This window comes from Diadema antillarum, unplaced genomic scaffold (assembly GCF_040938485.1).
Source record: "Diadema antillarum isolate AM-2024a unplaced genomic scaffold, OU_Dant_1.0 seq00001857_RagTag, whole genome shotgun sequence".
NCBI classification, from domain to species: Eukaryota; Metazoa; Echinodermata; class Echinoidea; order Diadematoida; family Diadematidae; genus Diadema; species Diadema antillarum.
Genome location: NW_027272529.1, coordinates 169,945 through 191,876, shown reverse-complemented (window position 1 = coordinate 191,876; position 21,932 = coordinate 169,945). Strand labels below are relative to the sequence as shown.

At 41.1% G+C, this 21,932-nt stretch overlaps 1 protein-coding gene across 1 annotated transcript in view; it reads right to left on the bottom strand.

Annotated features, from left to right (window-relative positions):
• Positions 1–1,867: 1,867 nt before the first annotated feature.
• The window catches only part of LOC139712788 (cytosolic carboxypeptidase 1-like), a 60,746-nt gene continuing 40,681 nt past the window's right edge, over positions 1,868–21,932 (bottom strand). The window contains exons 13-24 of the mRNA XM_071624579.1: positions 20,593–21,413; positions 17,386–17,517; positions 15,953–16,037; positions 13,871–14,027; positions 13,026–13,258; positions 11,788–11,944; positions 10,484–10,664; positions 9,695–9,824; positions 8,423–8,572; positions 5,992–6,168; positions 3,870–4,084; positions 1,868–3,073 (exon numbers count right to left, since the gene is read on the bottom strand). Coding sequence (XP_071480680.1) covers positions 2,818–3,073; positions 3,870–4,084; positions 5,992–6,168; positions 8,423–8,572; positions 9,695–9,824; positions 10,484–10,664; positions 11,788–11,944; positions 13,026–13,258; positions 13,871–14,027; positions 15,953–16,037; positions 17,386–17,517; positions 20,593–21,413 — 2,694 coding nt within the window. The 3' untranslated portion in view covers positions 1,868–2,817. The remainder of the gene's footprint in view (positions 3,074–3,869; positions 4,085–5,991; positions 6,169–8,422; positions 8,573–9,694; positions 9,825–10,483; positions 10,665–11,787; positions 11,945–13,025; positions 13,259–13,870; positions 14,028–15,952; positions 16,038–17,385; positions 17,518–20,592; positions 21,414–21,932) is intronic.

The window sequence follows — 21,932 nt, the reverse complement described above, 5'->3', positions numbered from 1 at the left end:
ATGCCATTTCAATCTCTGCAAACTAACGAGTGAAATAGTCAATTATTGCTACTCCCCTACACTGTACTTGTAGTTGGAGCTACCTAACTATTCATGATCAGGACGTCAAATTAAGCCACATCTGAAATAAACAGGTTAGAAATGCAAGGCTGGCTTGACACAAACTCCTTCAAATAAAATAGCAAGTCAGACCTCTGTACAGACCTACCCTTTCCTCTACGGTCCAAGACATCAACTCTTGCATCACTTTTTGAAGCTCATCTATCAAAGGAGCCATAGAGAAGCTTTTCAGAAATTCATTTCAGATATACGTATGAAGATTGCATATTAGTCAAGAATAGAGTCATTGCTGTTATATATTTATGTCATGTATCAGTCACTGCCACACTAACAGAAAAAGATATACGTCATCATTCGACTTCTGTTCTCAATGATGTTTGACTTCAATCAACCTAATCAATTAATCAATCAATCAATGACATTCTTCGCATTCTTAACATCCTAGTGGCAGTTGCAGCTAGTGCAATTTAATGTGACAGGTCTTCCCTTTTCTTATGATAGCCTGTAGATACCTATCACTACGTGTATGTCCTCATGCCAAACTAATTGATGAACCTCAAGAAATCCCATCAGTTAAAAGCTGTCAGAGTTGAGAAATTGTTAAAACACACTTTTTAAACAGTCAATCCTTATCCTATCCTGCACGGACGGATATAGTACTGCGTCACTTTTCAGCACACCATTGCTCACATCTGGGGACGTTTATCAATCCATTACTGACTCAAAAGGGGTTTGCCATGTCATAACTGTATGAGGATGTATTCATATCTTGAGGCAGTGGGTTCATACATGTGTAAATCACTGAACCACGACTTGGATCCACATACAGTTGACATGAGCACTCCCCCACTGGAATTTTTAAGGGAAAAACTCATATATTTCAGAACCTACCAAAAAACATTTTTTTTAAAACAATCTATAGCACGAGGCTTTGCAGGAAAGCACTTGTGTAGAGAGAAGCTCAGTCTATTGAATTCCGAAGGGTGATCCTCAACTTGACATTTGAACATGATGCAATTTCTGAATGAGAGAAAATGGCAGAAATTGTATGTACACAAAGTGCACATCATGAGCTAAGTACAAGGTACAAATACAATTCTAAATATAAGGTGTAGTTTGATGTTTCTCAGGTTTTACACATTTTTTCACATGTTTGATTACGTTCTATTTCGAGCATGTTACCAATTCCCGAGGATGTTGCATAGCATGTTGCTGGCTTTTGAGGATGTTGCACAAGAATTTGAGCATGTTGCAGCGACACGTTAAAACCCCATGTGGACCACCCTGTTCTGTAAAGCAGTTTATAAATATTGCTGTAATTAAACACTCCTAATTCCGATTATGAATGGAAATAACAACGTAGCCAAGTTTTCCATCAAAGGTCAGTGACCTTTGGCCTTCAACTTAGAGGGACTTTGCCTAAACTCTCCTCAGCACATCCATACCTCATGTTGGATGAGCTTAGTATCAAGAACATACACCAAAGAGTGTTCGTATAATGTATCCTGTTAACGAGATCTGTGATGTATTTGTACAAGCGCAGGTGGAGAAATGCAAATTACTCCAGCGATTTACACACAAATACTTCCCCCTTATGGCAAGAAAATCAAGTATTGATACACAATCTGGAAAAAAAAATAAACTGCATACACTTTCACAAAAACAAAAACAAAATATATCTAAGGTGGCTATGAAAAGAACACTGCAGAGACATGCGTTTTACATTATATGAACAAATTGAGAAATATTTTCAATACACTTGGTGCAGAAGAAACTGCTAAGACATTTCAGAGAACAATGGCTTTACAGGGGATCTGTCATACATTACAATTCAAGGCAGTGATATTCCGGTTTCGTATGATTGTAGAATTGCAGAACATGCATATCATGCAAAATAACTGCTTATCTAAAAGTCTTTAACATCCCAAATAACCTTTCTACCTCTCCCTTAAAGTCCCTTCAACCATTCTGGTATTATAATTCTCAGTTCACTCGTTTCAACCTGTTTATACAACACCATGTTTCCCTCCACTAGTAATAGCTCAAGGCAATTTGAGTAAACAACCAAAATATAAAACTACACCATCATGGTAAACATGAAAGACAGCCACTATAGAGTATATATAACGTTTCTCAACTAATATCAAATTCATCAAGGAGAATGCATTTGCAAGAAATTAAAAAATAAAATATTTTAAAACAAGCACCTTCCATGCTCAATAACATGGTTCTGGTATCAATGTGATTGTGTCTGTATAGCAACCCCGCTATTAAACCAATAAAATAAAAATATTCTTCATAAAGACTTTTAGTGTTGTGATTTCAGACTTGGATATCAAGCTTGCACAGGCTTCTCCAGGAAATTTCCCAGCAGCTTTTCCCCGACTCCACATGGCATTCCCTCCAATGCATTAGTCTGCTTGGAGCCCTAACACCACTTCTTCGACTACCACTCTGCATCCCTTTCACGGATGGTCTTTGCAGTCAGTCCTCACAAGTTTATAATGCAGCACACTCCCGTGATAACAAACACAGTTATAACAAAATTCTTGTTACAACAAAGTAAAAATTTAAGTCCCCAAATTATCCTCTCTCTCTCTCTATCTATATATCTTTATATACTTTATTGTTCAGCTGTAATAAAATTTTGCTACAACATAAGAAAACTACCGATCTCGAGGACTTTGTTATAACGGGAGTTGCCTGTAACGAGGTCCTCACTGTGGGTCCAAACTGTCTTTAGATGGCTTCACTTTATCATGAGGGCTCCAGCTCGACATCATTAACCGCCGCCTCCCCACCATCCCCCTGGGTCATCTTTGGGACGGCTTCCTCGTCCAGTCCAAACGCATCCTCATCAGCATCCTCCTCTTCCTCGTCATCGAGCTCATCATCGTCCTCCTCCTCCTCCCCGTCCTCGATGTCGTTCTCGCTGGGTGTCAGCTCCTCCTTCAGGTCAGTCATGATGTGGCTGCGCTTCCTCTCCGGCACCGCCTCGTGCTCCATCTCCAACCTTCATGAGAGACAGAACGGAGAGACGCAAATGTCACTCGTTTGTAAGCATACCCACGTATGACAGGCATGAGACCCTAGGCATTCTGACTGTAGTAGATGGCAATTACACCAACTGACCACATGATCAGACTTCATGCAAGATGTACTCATTAAGCAGTGTACCATCTTGAACCTACATGTAATACAGCTTTCTCATAAGGTTAAGTTGCATGGTAGCAACTCTTACAATTTGTAAGCATACCCACGTTGACAGGCATGAGACCCTAGGCATTCTGACTGTAGTAGATGGCTTACACCAATGATGATCAGACTTCATGCACTCATTAAGCAGTGTGCCATCTTGATACATGTAATACAGCTTTCTCAGAAGTTGCATTTCTTACAATGAAGCTGCAGTGTACATGTATGTAGATGCTAAGCTTACAAGGTTAAGTTGCATGGCAGCAAATCTTACACTCACACGGATACTGCACTGTGTAATGTGTAGATGCTCTGCACAGCTGGGTGTCTAAATCTCGCATCTTGCATTGTATCTTCAAAATAAATTCTAACATATCATTTTTTATCTGTATTTCTGCTATGAGCAATGAAAGCAGTTGGTGAATTTCAATTACAGATGTTTGGTTGGTCTTCTCAAAGCATTTGGCTGCTACAAAGAGAGAAAACTACAACTTCCTTTTCACGATATGGTGGAACAGACAAGTACATTTTCTTCAAAGGCATACGTGCAGGTGCACGGATTGTTTGTTATACAAGCTCAGGCTCAGTTATACAAACTTGAGATGGAAACTTACAATTCATCGGTATCTTCATCGTCCATGTTCTCAGCCTGTGGGAAACCACTCGGCCCCCCTAGGCCGCCACCCTCTGCGGAGGTTGCACCAGCGGCATGGTTGTAGACGTGGCGGCGTGAAGAAGCGGAGGCTTCCAGACGTTTGGCCAACTTGTGGAGGCCTTCGCAGAAGTGCTGGCCCATCTCCTCAAGCATGCTAGTACTGACTTGCAGACCCTAGGGTGGATGAGGGATTGTCATTAGAGGAAGTGGGGGGGGGGGGGGGAAGGAGATGAGAAAGGGGTAAGGGGAGAGTGCACAAAGGGTTCAGGGATTGGAAGGAGAGTCAGATAGAAGAGAAGGAAAATGAAGGGAAGGGAAGAGAAGAGGGCAGAGGGCAGAATGGGGAAAAGGAAGGGGAAAGGAGTGAAGAAGGGGAGAGGTGGAGAAGAGGGTGACATGGTAATAAAATGGTAACGGCAGATGGAAACATGTAAAGGAGAGGAGGAAATTGAGGGGAGGGGACAGTTAGAGATGAGGGGTGAATAGGAAAGGAGAGGGGAATTTGGAGTGGAAGGGGAAAGAAGGATTGACAGAAAGAGAGGGGAGAGATTTAAGATTCAAATATGTGTCAGAATGATGCATGGAATTCAGGAGATTGCAAATCTACTTACAGATTGTACCTTACGAGAGTGCTCACTACATGCTTTCTTGAAAATATTAACAATGGAGGTCGAACAAGGTCATCATTGCTCATGTAGCAACATAATCTGCTTTTGCATTTGGAAGCCTGAACAATATTGCCTACGATGTGCTTATTAACCACATGGAAACAACAAATTTTCACTTCATTTTAGTTTCTTTTCCCCATCAAAATCTGTTTGCCTTCTTCATTGGTCACTTATGCTGGCACACTGACTGTGTCTGAGATTTTGTCACAGTACCATTATCTCCCAATATCATACTCTTCCAAGAAAGGGGCGTACCCTGTAACGATGGACTACAAGCTGGAACTGCCTGACGCAACAAAGCCATATAAATGATGCAATTGACGGCAGCAATTACACGTAGCAAATTGGGATCTGTAATTGGCATTAACCTCTTTCTATATAGTTTTGCTGGATTCTTGTTCTTGAAAATGACATTAACAAGACAAACCCTATACATCCTCTCTCAATGACTGAGCTCGTCCATGAAAGATTAAAAAAACACCAATGTCGTAGGGATTCTAATGCGAGATGTTTCTGACGTTAATCTCGATGGATGGCAGAAAATTGTAAAAACATGTACCTTCGCAAACGTGAGGCTTAAACCTCAAGTTTTTCATATTCAAAGACCAGACTATACTCAAGTTTGGGCACAGAGAGCAGAACAAGTACGAGGTCCTCTCTCATGACATTTCTTTTCTGATTTTTTTTTTTTTTTTTTTTTTTTTTGGGGGGGGGTGCACATTTCAATACCAAAGTTGAAAGCACCAGCATTATGGATGCTTTCTGGTGCTATCTTAGACTACAATGCATCTTTAAACATACATGTACATGACAAAACTGAAGTTTGGCGGAGCGAAGTTAAATTCTCCGCAGGTGGAAATATATTTTAAGTGGGAAACAAACAGCTAAAGTGGGAGAAATTCAAATCAAAACAGGAAATCTTGCAAAAAATAATGGCCTCAAAGCAGGAGAGTTGGAATCTCTGCATGAGCATGCCATCTCTATAAAGGAATCCTACAGCTTTGGTTGAGAACTAACTTCAGGTTTCTAACATTTTTGGTGAGATAATGAGAAACCTCTTATGAGATGTAAAAGAGCAATGATTCCAAGAAGGATTCAACGTTTATTTGATGAAAATCGGTTTTGAAATGGCTGAGACATCCAAAACAGGGCAATCCTAATAATGGGTGGGACCCATCTTTTATCAAGATCACCTTGTTTTACTTTGTTTTTGGATGTCTCAGCCATTCCAAAAACATTTTCATCTAATTAACTTTGAATTAGTATTAGAATGGTATGCTCTGTACTATTTCATACATTATAAGTGGGGGTTTTTTTTTGGTATCTCACAAAAAGCCCAATCTTCATCTCCACCAAAACTACACCATCCCTTAAGAAGCTTGCTCACAGATGCCTACAAGACGGATGCCATACCTTGTACTTGCCCTGGTCGAAGCCGCAGTAGGTGCTCTCCATCGTGTAGCTCCTGGCCACTCCCATCTCTCTCCACACAACCACGCGAGCCGCCGAGTCTTTGTCCTTGTCTATTGTGAAGCTGCAGGTGCTCAGCGAGAAGGCGGGAGCGAGGTTGTTCAGGATCCTCGGTAATTGCTGTTGTGGAACGGACATAGAAATTTTCATGAGTTAAGACTAGATTCTATCAATCCTAGCTCTCATCCTGATAAATGTGCTTTCCTGACAGATACGAGTGATGATAAGATCATCAGCTCAGAAACGATTTCATGATAAATAATAGGCATCCCTTACTGCATTGCTACTGAAAATACCGAAGTAAACAGTGGTATTTGGAAAATATCATTGGAAATCACCAAAGTTGACAAACAGCAGCACAAACAAGAGACCTAGTGGGTCTAACTCTCACCTTAGTACTGCAAGATCACCTTCAACGTATTCTTGCAGACTGTTATCTCAAAAGAACATTGCAAACTTGGGGAGTTATGGGAGGACTCCATGGGTGTCCATTTGTTCCCATTCCCATGTTCCCAGGGAAAAAGGGGGGGGGGGGGGAGGGATTGTGCCTCTACGAACAAACAGATCCTATGACCATACGGATAATATCTGCTACATTAGAAGTTTGATCAAGGCTTTTTTTTCTCTTTTTTTCAAAAAGAAGCTGAAAATGTAAAAAGTATACACATAACAAATAAAACATGCTGGACACCAGATGATGAACAATCACAGTAGCTCACTTGAGCCTTTGGCTCAGGTGAGCTTTAACGACAGGAAGTCAACATTCTGAAGACTTAGAGCATAACATTGCCTGGTAATTGCACTGGGGATATCACTAATGAAAACCAGGATAAAAACAGGATACACGGATCTGGTAATGAGCTTCTACACACAAAAACATGCCATCAAGAGTGTAAAAATAGTTTCAAATGCGAACAACCCACGAGAAAATGTAATACGAATCATGACATTAAAAAAAAAGAAATGAAGGAAATCGTACAAACATGAGACTAAGGTGGCTTCTGATTCTATATTTGAGTTGTATATCACTTGAATGTCTTTCTTTCCCAAAGCTAATTCAAGTACAGACTTCATTAACAGACTTCCTCTCCCGCTACCCTTGGCAAAAATACAAATCAACTTCTACTTCTCGTAAAGCCACTCAAAGATGCAAAAATAGTTGTTTTCTAATTGAAATGCTGCATTTGTCTGCAATATGGCTGCACTATTTTCAACAGACACAAAGAAGTAACTATGGGCTAAGCCATACACCATCAAAAACAAACCAAGGTCTTTCCAAGCAAGCAAATACTTGAATGTTTAACCAGCACACATAATCATGTATGGGCCAGGGATGCCAGTTAAAACTAGAAATGTCGCTACAGCGACTGGTTATACCCCCACCAAACAACATTTCATAAGCTTTGGTCAAAAAACTGAGGAAGTAGTTAAATCCACAAGATCTTTCCTTGATCTTCTGCCATTAATATGCCGTTACCATGGCAACGTACTTTCGGGTACTGTCGAAAAATGCGTCTTGCACATCTACAACCAAAGGCACACATCTGTACCAAGTTTCATGGAAATTGGGCAAAAACTGAGGAAGTAGTTTGCAACACAAAATTTTCCATCATTTTGGCTCATAATATGTGAGCTGTTACCATGGCAACATACTTTTTGTCACTGTCAAGAAATGTGTCATGCTGACCTATATCCTAAGACAAACATTCAATATGAATTCCATGAGAATTGGAAGAACACTGATGAAGCAGTTTTGCCATGAAGCATTTTGCCCTATATTTTACCAATAGCATGCCGTTACCATGGCAACGCACTTTTTGCCACTGCGGAAATATGTGTCTTGCACATTAACATATTCAGATGAACATCTGTACCTAATTTCAGAAAAATTGATCAAAAACTGTGGGAGGAGTTCGCGACGCAAGATTTGTACCCATTTTTGCCCATAATATGCCGTTACCATGGCAACGTACTTTTGGGTACTGTCAAAAAATACGTCTTGCACATCTACAACCCAAGGCACACATCTGTGCCAAGTTTTATGGGAATCGGTTGAAAACTGAGGAAGTAGTTCGCGACGCAAGATTTGCAACGGACCGACCGCCCGACCGCCCGACCGACCGTCCGCTGATTCCTATATACCCCCTTCAAACTTCGTTTGGCGGGGGTATAATGAAAGAGAGGGCCTGAAATCCATCTACTGAAGCTCTTCTGTGCATGAAAAAGCCTGAACTTTGAAACTGCCAGGGCCTGAAATTCAGGCTTTTGCCTGAAAACTTTATGCCACATGCCAAAGAGTAACTTAAAAAAAAAAAAAAAAAAAGCTTTCGCTGGTAGTTCAGTAGATGGCAGTAAAACTCTCATCCCTCCTCACCTTGTAGCTGGTGTCCTCAACTTTGGCACCAGAGACACCGGAGGGGATGCCAAAGTTCTGGAGGTCCTCCGGTGCATACGACTGGGCAGCACTGTTGCCGAACATGAAGACGTTCTTCTTCCGAGAATGGCCGTGGTAATCACAGTATACCTGGTATTTACGAGGGCAACAGAAAACAGTTATTCCCTCAGCAAATTATTGCATAATAAACCATCTAAACATAGGAAAAAGAGATGATTCAAACAAGAGGTTAACCTGTTGAGGATGAGTCCCGAGTACACTCGGGCAGGCGTCTATGGAAAATACGTGTTGTAGCAAAATCGAACTGTCCTCAATGGGTTAAAGCAACAACAACAACAAAAAAGGCAACAAAACAAGTCTCAGTTCCCCTCTTGTAAGACCATGCATCAGTAATCTTTACCTTTGTAAGCAATGCATAGTTTTGTTTGACTTCAAGGAACAGTCTGTCTTAGTATAGACATTATACAGTTGGAATTGGATTTGTCCAGAAGAGACAGAGAATAAAAGGTTAGCAAAACAAACTAAAGAACTAAGGTTGTGTGTATCCAAAAAAAAAGTTGCAACTCTGGGACAGAGGCATTGAATAAGGACATATGCAATGATTAACTCGATGTTCTGTGCTTGTAATAGTCCGTTCTTCTTCGAATGTCCTAGACTATGAATATTTCTTTCAAAATTGAAATTTTTATAGTGTCATATATACAAATATAATGCAACCCAAGATCAAGAAATGTTTTCCCCTCAGTATACATGCTTTACATGTATTTACTATATGCATGATTACTGCTATATTTATAGAGTATGTATACTCTGTATATCTTTGTGCTGCCATAAATGTATTTTGGTATCTTTGTATAGTTTTAATATCATACCTATTTCATGAAGCGAATAAAGATGAAATGAAATGTAATGCATCACTGGAAAGAAGATCCACACATCACTTGAAGAGCCTACCAAACTTGGACTCTGAACATACCAGCAAATAACCTTTCACACAAAAGTGATTTTTCACTTGTTTTCTTAAAACTGCACTGATTTTGCTGATGCAATTTTTACAAAATCTCAAACATGGAGTTCTTGGTAAGTGGATTGTACAGAAAAAAATAATACTTCTAATCCTACAGAAAATGACTGCTAGCGGTTACAATTGATTGTGAATAAAAACTTTGTATATATAACACAGGTTCTTGCTCGATTCTTATTTCACTTTTTCCTCCATCCCATCAACGAAGGAAAAGAAAATTGTCTCACCAGTGGAGTCCGGTTGATGATTGTCAGATATTGCAGCAAGCCCTTGGTGTGGTAGATGGTAGGGTGGAGCTCCTTGTTTGGTAGCAACCATCTCCTGTTCAGATCCTCTCCACTCAGGGAGCAACGGTGACTGTTGTGGGGGAGAGATAGTGAAGTTTATAACCCAAGTTCCGTCTTTGCAAGAATAGAAGCACTTTGTGAACTGGAAAAGCACTTGGAGAGCACAGACCTCCGCCAAGCCGGAGGTAATAAGTCTTCTTATACCTGCCCTGTGCGTGTGGCATGAAATGTATCACATTACATAAGGAAACAAAATCATAGTTTGTGAGAGGTGCAGAATTTTTATTCCAGCAGAGGAAAAAAAAAATAATAAAAGGTGGAATATTGTAGATATATCTGCCAAAGGGGGACAGGGAGTAAGGGTCTTCAAATTGCCTAGAATTCAGCTGTAACAGTGCTTTATACAATTAATCCTGTACATGTAACACAGAAAGCCTTTTCTTTTATAACTATTGCACATTTCCAGTCCAGCAAATCTCAGCTGATGTAAAACTCCATCTTGGTTTAACACCACGAAAACAAAACTCCTTAATGCAGGGGTTTTTCGCCTAGTTTTGAGGACTTAAGTCCTGTCAAGTTAAATCAAGTTTTGCCAGAGTGACCGCAGTTACTCAGTAGTATGTCTGCAAGTTTGCACGTCTGTTTGCGTGCATGTGAGCGTGTGTATCTGAAGAGTGACTGCGTCTGTCTGTGACACTGACACTCCATCAGTGGGAGAGGAGTCTATACCTTCCGTTGATCACCCCGTCCGGGTTCAGCATGGGGACAATCTTGAAGATGAAGGTTTCCCTGAGGGCCTGGGCGGTGGGGTGCGTGCTGACCAGGAACTTGAGTGTACCCTTCATGATGAAGGAGCTGTTGCTCTCAGCAGGGTGCACTCGGGCAGACAGGAAGATATATCTCCGGTTCCCTAATGGGTGGGTGTTTGACAGGTGGAAACAGTTTTGTACTGAAGGTGTGCCATCATCACAATCAGCAATAATTGGAAAGCATCATCTCTGTACAGACATGAATATGACATTCATGCCACTAATCTTGATGTTGTTATTGCTATTATTGATTTCATTTTGCTTAATTGGCATTTCTGGTAGCCTCATTGCTATGGTGCACTCCCATTATAATACACACACTTCTAACGAAACTCTAATTACAATGAAGTAATATCTCAGTTTCCAAAATTATTTTCTATACATACATCTCAATATACTTTATTGTTCAGCTATAACAAAATTTTATTATAGCGAATGCGGGTCCCAAAGGCTTTGTTATAATGGGAGTAAACCATAAGGTGTTGCCTGTATCATTTTCAAAATTATCTAAATAATGATCATCGTGAACATCATTATCATAATGTAATCCTCACTTCATCGGTATCTCTATGTATCATGTTGAATTTGAGGATAAATAGACAACATGAACGTAACTCCAATAATGTACATGGTCTTACAAATAATCTTCAATGATTTTGCAAACATCACCAATTAAACATTGTTCTAGAAATGTCATCATTTTTCATGTTTATTTCTTCTCCTTCTTTTTTTACCTCCTTCTCCTCCTCCTCCCTTCTTTCCTTATTCTTTTTTCTTTGTCATCTCCTCATGGTTTTGTTTCTATTTCTCTTCCTTCTGCTTCTCCTTCTCTTTCCTCTCCTGCTCCACCTCCCCCTCCTCCTCCTCCTCCCCCTCCTCCTCCCCTCCCCTCCTCCCCGTCTTCCTCCTCCACCTCCTCCTCCCCCTCCTCCTCCTCATCCTCCCCTCCTCCTCCTCCTCCTCCTCCCCCCTCCTCCTCCTCATCCTCCCCTCCTCCTCCTCCTCCTCCTCCTCCTCCTCCCCTCCTCCCCCTCCTCCTCCTCCCCCTCCTCATCCTCCCCCTCCTCATCCTCCCCTCCTCTTCCTCCTCCTCCCCCTCCTTCCCCTCCTCCTCGTCCTCCTCCTGCTTCTCCTCCTCCTCCTCTCCCTCCCCTTCCTCCTCCTTCTCCTCCTTCTTCTGCTATTTTCCTCCCATATCTTCTTGATACATTGTATTTGACTTACTGAACAGAGTGACCCCTTCCCTGTCCAGACTGGTGGGGTTCGCTGTGATGGTCAGCACTGGACATTCGTTGCCGCCGAGGGAGTGGCACAATGTCTGCCTCCTCAGGTAGATTTTGCTGAACTCCCCCAGACTGGCCTCCAGCTTGCATAAGTGCACCTAGGTGGAAAACAACAACAAATCACAAAATATGTCATTTTTCATCAAAGAAAAAAAAAAGTAATGAAAGAAAAAACCAAAGCAAGGATTGGTCAAATGGTCCATCTAAAAAAAAATCACAGTTCAAACATCGCTTGAAGGCATATAGTGTGATATAATCTAAACCATTTATATGCTTCTTTGTTTGTTCTATTTTCCATCTGAGAAGATGTCTGGATAGCCCATATCTAGCTACAATGGCTGGTGTTTCACAAAGTTCAGCTGTACACATACATACAAATGTGTACTTGGGGAAGACCACTTCTCTTGGTTATGCACCCTGCTCTTTGCAATTTGCGATGAATGAATGAAGCAGGATCTTTTATATGCGTTTGTTGTTACTCTCTCACACATGGGGCCTCCAGTTTATGTCCTATCCAAGGGACAGAGTGCACCTCTTGTAGAGGGGACAGCATGGCAACACACACACACACAAAATTACTCACAAGACTAACTGGGTTTCCTACCTACACCCAAACTTAAGCCATTCAATTGCAAGGCAAATACGCTACCGACTGAGCCATTTCACCACAAATTTTTTAAATTCTCTGATGGGACTGTATCTCACTTCTGGGGCGACAACCATTAGAAGAGAGTAAATGCATTACCCTCAGAGAATCCATTATCCTATTGAGCCCAATCAATCTGTCAATGGTGTATTATAACAAACAACTCAAGAAATGCATGAAAATGCAAAATTCCCATTCTTACGCAAACTGCAAGTTTTCTTTTGAACCACTTCACCAGGTAAGCACCCTGCTCTTTGCAATGAATGTATGAAGTGTGATCTTTTATGTGTGTGAGTCATGACGAACTCACACACCTGACATTAATTTAAAATCCTATCCTCGGTAAAGAGTGTTTTGTCTCGTACTAGAGGGGACAGGATGTTTACACATTATATTGCTCAGCCAGACTCGTAAGTCAAACCTGGGTCATTTGGATTGGGAGGCAGATGCAGTACCATCTTGGCCAAATAATCACCCTGTTACTAAATTTGAATTGGCTTCTTAACAAGAGAGATGGCAGACTAGCCACTTACCTGCAGTGTAGTGTAGGTGTAGGGGTAGTGATATGCAATGTAGCAGATGTCATTGTCATGCTGGAAGGTGAGTGTGTAGGCTAACGTGAAGTACGTCTTGCCCTTTTGGCCCCCTGTGGCCACCAGGCTGCGGTTGTAGTTGTTCTTGTAGTAGGCCACCTCCGACCCTGCCCTCTCCCAGCGAGGGCGCCCTAGCATGGCTTCCCGCATGGAATACACGACTGGTTGCATGCCTGGATGATGGCACAATGATTGCATAACAGTTTACAGATTCAAGTAGAAAATGTGACAACAAAGAATGCGTTCAATCTGCTAAACCAAGGAACCCTGTACAACATCATATAAAATGAATACACTGTAAAGTATTATTATGAGAATACATGTAACCACAAGCAAATGTAAATAAACAAACATGACCTAAACTTACCAATGACTATCAAAAAAAAAAAAAACCACATATTGTACTGATTACAACCCTTCTTAAGGGTGGTATACACACTGTAATTTGTGAGGTCTCAAAAAAGGGTTTATGCATCTAAATGTGATAAGGCCCCTTCACTGCATACACAATACTGTTGATGGTATAACGTTAGAGTGGACATTTTCTAGTAATTGCTCATGCTCGGCTGACTTAGATAAATTTCCGCCTATTGTGTTTTTTAATTCTGCAGAAGCAATATACATGTATTAAATAGTTCATACCACAAACAAAAATATTAGCCTGCTTTTATTTCTGCGCTAGTATCTGGTCGTGCGAAATACTGGCAAAAATTTCCATTTTTACAGTACTTGCTTGTTGGTTTGTTTGACTGTTTGTATTTGTGAGTGTTTTTTTTTGCTTTTACCAGAGTTGAACTGGCTGTTGACCTTCTCGCAGTTGATCATGTTGAATCGGTAGCGGACCCCTGCCTTGATGTTAGACACCTCAAAGTAGAACCACTGGTGGTAGTGGTTGCTGTTGATGTCGGTGCGGGCGATCAGATCATACTCGTACTTGCGCACCTGCAACAAAAGTTGACCAACAGTCAGGCTGGAAAGTCTTTTTGATATCCCTCCACAAGCAAGGATACTTTCAGGCAAAGTTCATCTGGCATGTACAGTTCTGAATTCATTCCATTACATCCTCACATCAAACAGTGTTAAAAAAAACATGCATCAGAAATTCTTAACATATATATATATACCATATGATTACACATGTACCTGCCAGCTATAAAATTATGTAAATAGCAATAACTGGGGAAAAAGATCAATTCAAAAATGGGAACTCTCACCCATCTCCCATACATCATTAGTAGCAGGTGTTGACAAAATAGGAACACAAGGGGCCGAATGCATAAAACAAGTGATTGCTTGTAAGCAATTGCTTCAAGCAAAAGCACAAGCTCATCTAGCAAAAGGTCTAGCTCAAGCAATAGCTTAAATCCATATGCATAAACTTTTGCGAGTGCTTATACCTTTTGCTTGTCCCACACAAGCAATGGCTTGCGTTTTCAACAAAAGGGACTTCACGCCTGTGCGAACACAAGAACAAAGGCGAGTGTGGCAGCATGTACTTGAAAGGACATGTGTGTGCGGAAACATTTCCTGACATAGCAGAAGAGCTATGAAATGACACTCATAAATGCACACCAGACGCACAAACACATCTATACACACACACGTACTGGCTGATTCCCATCACTGCTTATACAGTAGAAGCCTGGATCTGCCACACGCACGTGGAGAGAGGTCTCCTCCTCCACCGAAGTGAGACATCCTACCTGTTTTTCATCACATTTTGCGTGCTAACCAATGGACATCCCGTTGTTGAAACGAAAAAGTTTCTTACACTAACTTAGGAGTAATTTATTGAAGATTGATATCACTCCTGCACAAGTGTGGTCTTTCTTTTATGAATATGAAAATGATACTTTTAAAAAAAAGCAAAAGCTCAAGCTCATTTTACAGAGCTTGGCAAATCGTAAGCACTTGCTAGCAAGAACAAGCAAAAGGAATGTTTTATGAATACGTTTTTAAGTAAATGCTTGGTCTCTAAGCATTTGTTGCGGGCAGCAAGCAATTGCTTGTGCTTGCTAGCAAAAGCTTCTGCTCGCAAGCAATTGCTTGTTTTTATGCATATGGACTCGAGTAAAAGGCTAGCACAAGCAATTGCTACCTTTTATGCATCCGGCCCAAGGTGTTGGATGGACCTTCTTCTTTCCTTTGAAACAGGACTTTTCTTATCAAACGGGAACATTTGGCAGGTGGTCCACCATGCTCTCTTTCACCCTCACGTAGATCAGAAAGTACTGATCAAAACATCTGAGTTCATATTTGTCAGGGCCACCTCTCACTCCAGAAAGACTTTGGTACATGGTGGACCGAAAATCACCAGGCTATTATTAAAACCAGGCTATTATCAAATAAAAAATAAACAATTGTAATGTTATCCAAATTCAATACTGGATATTCAAAATTGATTAAGGAAGTTTTTGAATATATAGTATGCCAATTGAGATACAAGTTCTTGTTACCCAAGGGATGATGCGTGTGTGTAATACATATGAAGAATTTGATCCAAAAACTGGTCAAGAGCCATTTTCACATTTTAAAGCAAGTGAAATCCATCAATAGTTAGAGCAAAATGAAACCTTTCCAATGATACCTCACTTGAAACATAACAATATTTTTGAAGTTACAAAGTATTCTACAATATTTTCTACCATTTTGTTCATTTTTAGCAAGGTTAATTGCAAATATCTCATATTAACAAGATTGGATTTAACTCGTTTTGCGATCAAACTCTTCATTTGATATAAAAAATTGATCGTGGAGCGTCTTTTTTTTAAATCAATGTCAAATGAAATACGTCATCTTGTCATCCCAGGGATGATATGTGCGTATATAGAATATAGATAGAGAGAAAGAAGTAGAAAGTATGTTACCTGAATTGCCCTTCTGAGATTCCCACTTTCAAAGAGGGAATTAAAGACGAGGGGAGACGATTCTCCCTCTGCTCCAGACTTTGAGCTGCAGGGACAAGGACAGACATAAATGTACAGTAATTCATATCAAGAAAGAGTATGATGCAACAGGCTTGTGTGGAAGATTCAAGGTTGGTTGTTACTCCACTAAATGTCTACAATAGTAGCCCTATCTTTAAACAATCAGGGACGACATTGAGATTTGTTGAAAAAAACGGAAATCAAAATTTTAAGGTGATTTTCATACATGGAAAAAGCAAAATGTGTATAGACTTGAGTAAAAAAAAATTGAAATCAGATTTAAATCTTCAGAATACTAGTATCATGCCTGTTTAATAGGCCTTTGTCAAAGGAACTCTAGATGTGGCACATGCAAATATGAGCAGATGATTATCACGCTGGGCGGAGTCAAACCTCGGGTGAGAAGCAAGCCCCAGTAGTAGGGCTTTTTCAGACCTCTCTGACTGCTCCTGCTCTTGAACTAGTGCCACTGGTCTGAACGACAACCTTCATTATTCATGAGGAGTGGCATTCAGCTCAGCCTTTCTGCTGGCTCTGGAATAATAATTACTGGCTTTGGCTCTTGGTGCTCAAGTCTGTCAAATGTTCTAACAGCATGAGGGCTTTTAACAGAGGCTCCTCGAGATCAGGCACACATAAACATAAAACTCTCACTTTCATGAAATTCTTCGGTCGAGATGTTTTCATTGCAACTGATTGACAACCCATATCGACATAAATAAGCACTAAATAGCAGGGCCTTTTCACAGAGCTTATTTACATCGATGTACGACAATTTGTCACTCAGTTGCAATGAAAACATCTCGACGGAACCATTTCATAAATTTGAATAATTACTTAGTACCCTCTGTATGCTATAATGATTAGAACCGGCAATTGCTGTCGGGTGGAAGTTCAGTGGCCTAGTGGAGATGACACCTGTACGGAGATCAGGAGGTCGTACGTTTGAATCCTGCTCGAGTATGTACGATGTATGTCCATGATTTCTTTTATCATGGCTACTACTAAAACACTGATCAATTCAGTGCTTGTTTACGTCGGTGTAGGGCAATTTGTCAATCAGTTGCAAAATTCTCACTTGCATTTGACAAGTTCATCAAGAGGTCAGACGGCTGTATCTACAGTAAGGCCTGTATGGTAGCCAGACACTCCTACCAACATCAGCTGACTGAACACTGACCAAACATACAAAGATATTGTGAGGAAATATGAAATGAATACCATAATCACCCTCTGTGTTCAGTTCTGGTGTCTTTTCTCTTTCACAGCATCATTGTGCCCAGTGTAATTTGATTACAAATCATTTCATCATTTATGCATAGTTATATTAACAGTCATAATATTTTTAAAAAAATGAATATTCATGAACCCACTTGTATAGACTGCTGTTGCTGGGGGTAAAGGTCGTGGCACCACTCTTCATGAGTTCATCGAGATTGTAGACAGTCCTCTCCATTACCTTCTGTGGGTGGATGATGCGATCTATGTCCTCCAGTTGCAACGCCCTGCAGTGATGCAAAACCCAACAATGATCATATCAATAATACTGTCACAAATCTTATAAAAAAACAATGTATCAGAAGTATGTATGATCTCATGCGATCTACATGTATGTCCTCCAATTAAAACATTCTACAGTAAGGCAAAAACCAACAACTAACATCAATATTGAAACATATCTTATCAAAAACCAATACATCAGATGTACATGTAAGTATGATCCCTTGCGATCTACAACCCCCACCAATTGGAACATTCCACAGTAATGCAAAAAACAACGATAAAAATAACATCGTAACAAATCTCATCAAAAACCAATGTAATAAGTATGATCCAATGCAAGCCACAAGTGTACAATCAGACTTGTATCTCCTCTAATGGCAACATTCCACAATAAGGCAAAAACGAACAACGAACATATCAATACAGTAACAAATCTTATGAAAAACTAATACATCAGAAACTAGATATATCGCTACAGCGACTGATATGCCTCCGCCATAATGCATGGTTCTCCTAATAGGTCTATAGTACAATGTCTTGACAATGTGTGATGACAGTTTCAAACAATTGGCAAAATATCAAAATGACAGGTTTGACACAAATGTGCTTAATGTTCACTTTCCTAGAACTAGGTTCAATTGGATGAATGATTAAAATGTCAGAGTGCAAGTATTTGGGGAACTGATGATTTTTACTTGACTTTTGACCCTTTTATAAGTTTGTGCATTGAGTAATTTTTCAAGGTATTGAGAAAAAGTATAATTTCAGTATCAAATGGGAAAATAGCATTATCTAAACCGGGCCTTTGACCTTTGACCTCACAGTTCCAAAGAGAATCACTGTTAGGTTGAACATGCATAAATATGTAAGTTTCATGATGATACCTTGAGTTACTTTTGAGATATGGAGGAAAAAGTGCAATTCAGCACTTTCACTTGACCTTTGACCTTTGACCTTTTGGCAAGAAACTTCCCACAGAATATATATTGGGTAATACATGTATACATCAAGTTAAAAAAAAAACAACCTTCATTCATTGCATAAATATAAGGAAAGTAGTGATATTTTGAGGAGTTGACCTTGACCTTTGACCCCCTGACCTTTGACCCATGACCCCCAACTTCCCTAGATAATCACTGCCCATCGGTACAAGCATAAAAGTTCCATGAAGATACCTTGAACCATTTGCGAGATATGGAGAAAAACATGAAATTAAATTTTTTTTTCACAAAATAACCTGTGACCTTTGACCTTTGACCCTGTGACCCTAAAATCCACACAAAGTATTATCTCCCAAGGATATACCCTCATACCAAGTATGATGTAAAACCACCTCACGGTTCTTGAGATATCGACAAAAACAAAACGGGACGTACGGACGTACGGACGTACGGACGTACATTTGTACGGACGTACGGACGGACGGACGGACGACCCGAAAACATAATGCCTCCGGCCACTTCGTTGCGGAGGCATAATAAGTATGATCCTATGCAATCTACATGTATGTCCTCTAAAAGGCAACATTCTACAGTGAGGCAAAACCTGACAACGAAAATATCAACATCGTAAAGCCCCCGTTCCACTATGCCGTTCTCGCTACGATTTGACAATTTTCTCAGGTCGGGAAGGATCGGGTAAAACCTGAGCCGATCTGGACACAGTACGATGTTAGAACGCTCTAAGTACGCTGCAGTTACGACTTCCAAGTGCTTGCTACGCTCTTACTACGATGATCGGGAATGAGACATTACGATCTCTGCCGCTGCCGGTACGCTTTAGAACGATGTAGCTACGCTGTCAGTGCGATGTTGCCGATGTTATCCGATCGATGCACGCTGTTTCTACGCTCTGAACGATCTATACGATCTTATCACGCTGTTACCCCATTCAGAGAGCTGAAAAGTGCCCGATGTGCCCCGATGTACCCCGATTCGACTGTCGGTCTGCAGTCAGTCAACTTATTAGCATGCAGAACCGAAGAAATATACTGTGGACCTCGAAGAGGCTCCTCAACTCACGGTTCTTTTGCAGCAATGCATTGTATAAACAAACACGTGCTGATTTTTCCAAGGCTTTTTATTGATGTCCCTGCTTTTATAGTCCGTCTTCCTCCAGTTGTAGATGATTTCATATTCTTCAAAATTCTGCTATGTGCTCTTCCTCCTCTTTAAGCATCACGTGCAGTCTCTCTTTCTTCGCCTTTTGGGTAGCTGCTTCGCTGCTTTCTTCTCTTCTTTTTCTTCATCTCTTCTTCTTCTTCGAAAATTGCAGCTAAAATTACTTCCCGTTCTTGTACCGATGTTACTACGCTCAGAAAGACCTTGTTACGCTCATCCCGATGCGCTTACGCCGTCACTACGCTCTCCCCGCTGCGTTTATGCTGTCACTGCGCTCTCCCCGCTTGCCCTACGATTAAAAATATGTCAATTTTGATCGGGGAGATCGGGAAGAAATTTTGAACCGGTTCAAAATTTCTTCCCGATCTGAAAAAATGCCCGCTCCAACCCCGACCTCCACACGCTGCTGGTACGATGCTTCCGATCCCCGTACGCTTTTGCCGCTCTCTCCCGATCTGCTAGATCGGGACAGATCGGGGTCCAAATCGTGATAGTGGAACGGGGGCTTAACAAATCTCGTTAAAAACCAATACACCAGTAATACGTATGATTCCATGCAATCTACAAATGTACAATCATACTTGTACTGTATGTCCTCCGATTGCAGGATATTCGGTGAAATAAAATGTATCTGATGTATCCATCAATACAAATACTGTCCTACTATAAAGAAGTGTAAGATGAATTTCAATTGTTTTCAATTCTGTGGAATCAAAACTTACAATAGTGTTGCATTAAACAGGCAATAAAAAATATTGCATGTTTTATTTTTGCGCTAGTTTCCTGTCATGCAAAACGCATGAAAATTTCCACTTTTACAGTATCATTGACTGTACAGTGTAATGTACATCCCTCAAAGTTGTGATAAAGGCCTTCTTGTGGCTGACATATCAGCTGTGACTTTGCTACATGGTATCAGCTGTGACTTTACATGCTACCAGATATGATTCTGCTCACCTCTGTACACTAGTAGGCTTGTCATAGAACTCCTCCACCACAGGGCTGGGAAAGTGTCCGTGAATCTCAGGATGGGCAATCCTCCTGAATGGTAGAACTCTCTTGGTCTTCGCAAGCAGGTCTCCGTACATGTCTGGCTTCACTTCATCCCAGCTTATCGGCTCTGCCAGGAGTGGCTCGTCCGGCACCACCTCCGGGCTGCGCAGAGTCATCCTTGATATCGTCATCGACGACCGGACGAAGTCGATGCTCTCCGTGGGGTGTTCGTCGCCGATGCCCCACAGGGCATGGGTTGTCAAGTGCCGCTCGGGGCTGGTGTATTTAAGTCCTTTGGGCTCTTTTGGAGGGGAGTGGTTCCTTCGGAGGTTGTGGAAAGAGCGTGACTGCTTTGCCGTCACCCGTGGTGTGGTAGTCCTTAAGGATGAGGGTTCTGCACCCGAGTTGGCACATCCTCCAATGTTAAAGTGCCCCGCAGAGGTTGTCGAGTCATGATTCTCGACGGGGAACCAGGAGTTCGTCTTTGTCGTGGCGGCGACAGCAGGAGCGCCCTGCCGACTTGAGCTCAGACGTGACTGTTTCCCGTCCACGTTGCCATCGTCGCCACCGGTGTGGTAGCTGGCCACCATGCTGCCATACTTTGACAGGTTGGGCAGGCTGAATCGGTTCTCTCGCAGGTTCGGCTGTGGCTGTGAGGGATGTCTGTTCCCTGCCCTGGAGCTGCCCCTTAGTGGGTCGCTCCTGGCGGTGGGGATGTGGATGAAGTTGTCTGCACCTGGCTGGACACCCTCCTCTGGTTCAGGTTCTTCTGATTCTTTCATCACCTGTCGCATCATTGACAATAAGTCATGTCAGCTTTGCAGAGGATATTGTGCAAAGTAGCCAGCAGAAGCAGTAATACTAACAGGGTTCATACACTTTCACATTTTCAAAATTCCCTGACTTTCCATGACTTTCCAGAGCAGAAAATGTAAATTTCCATGACCATTTTACACGATGTACACATCTTATTCTAAAGTGTGTAAAAATACATCATCATAATACTAGGAAGCAAATACTCGATTCATGATACACACTTATGCTTTGTTCTGAAAGCAGCTCCTTAAAGGGGAATGTTCCCCAAACAACAATGTGGATTAGGTGAGTAGAAAACAATTTTAGAAACCCAGCAGTAAAATGTTGAGCAAATTTTGATAACCTGCTAACAAGAATTATGCAAAATTGTGTATGTTGCCCTCTTTGGACGGAACTGTTTTCTTCCATGTTTTCTTCTAAACGCGATAAAACATAGGAATGCCTTCCGATGTTCCTACTAAATTATTGAACATAATCATTCAATTTTC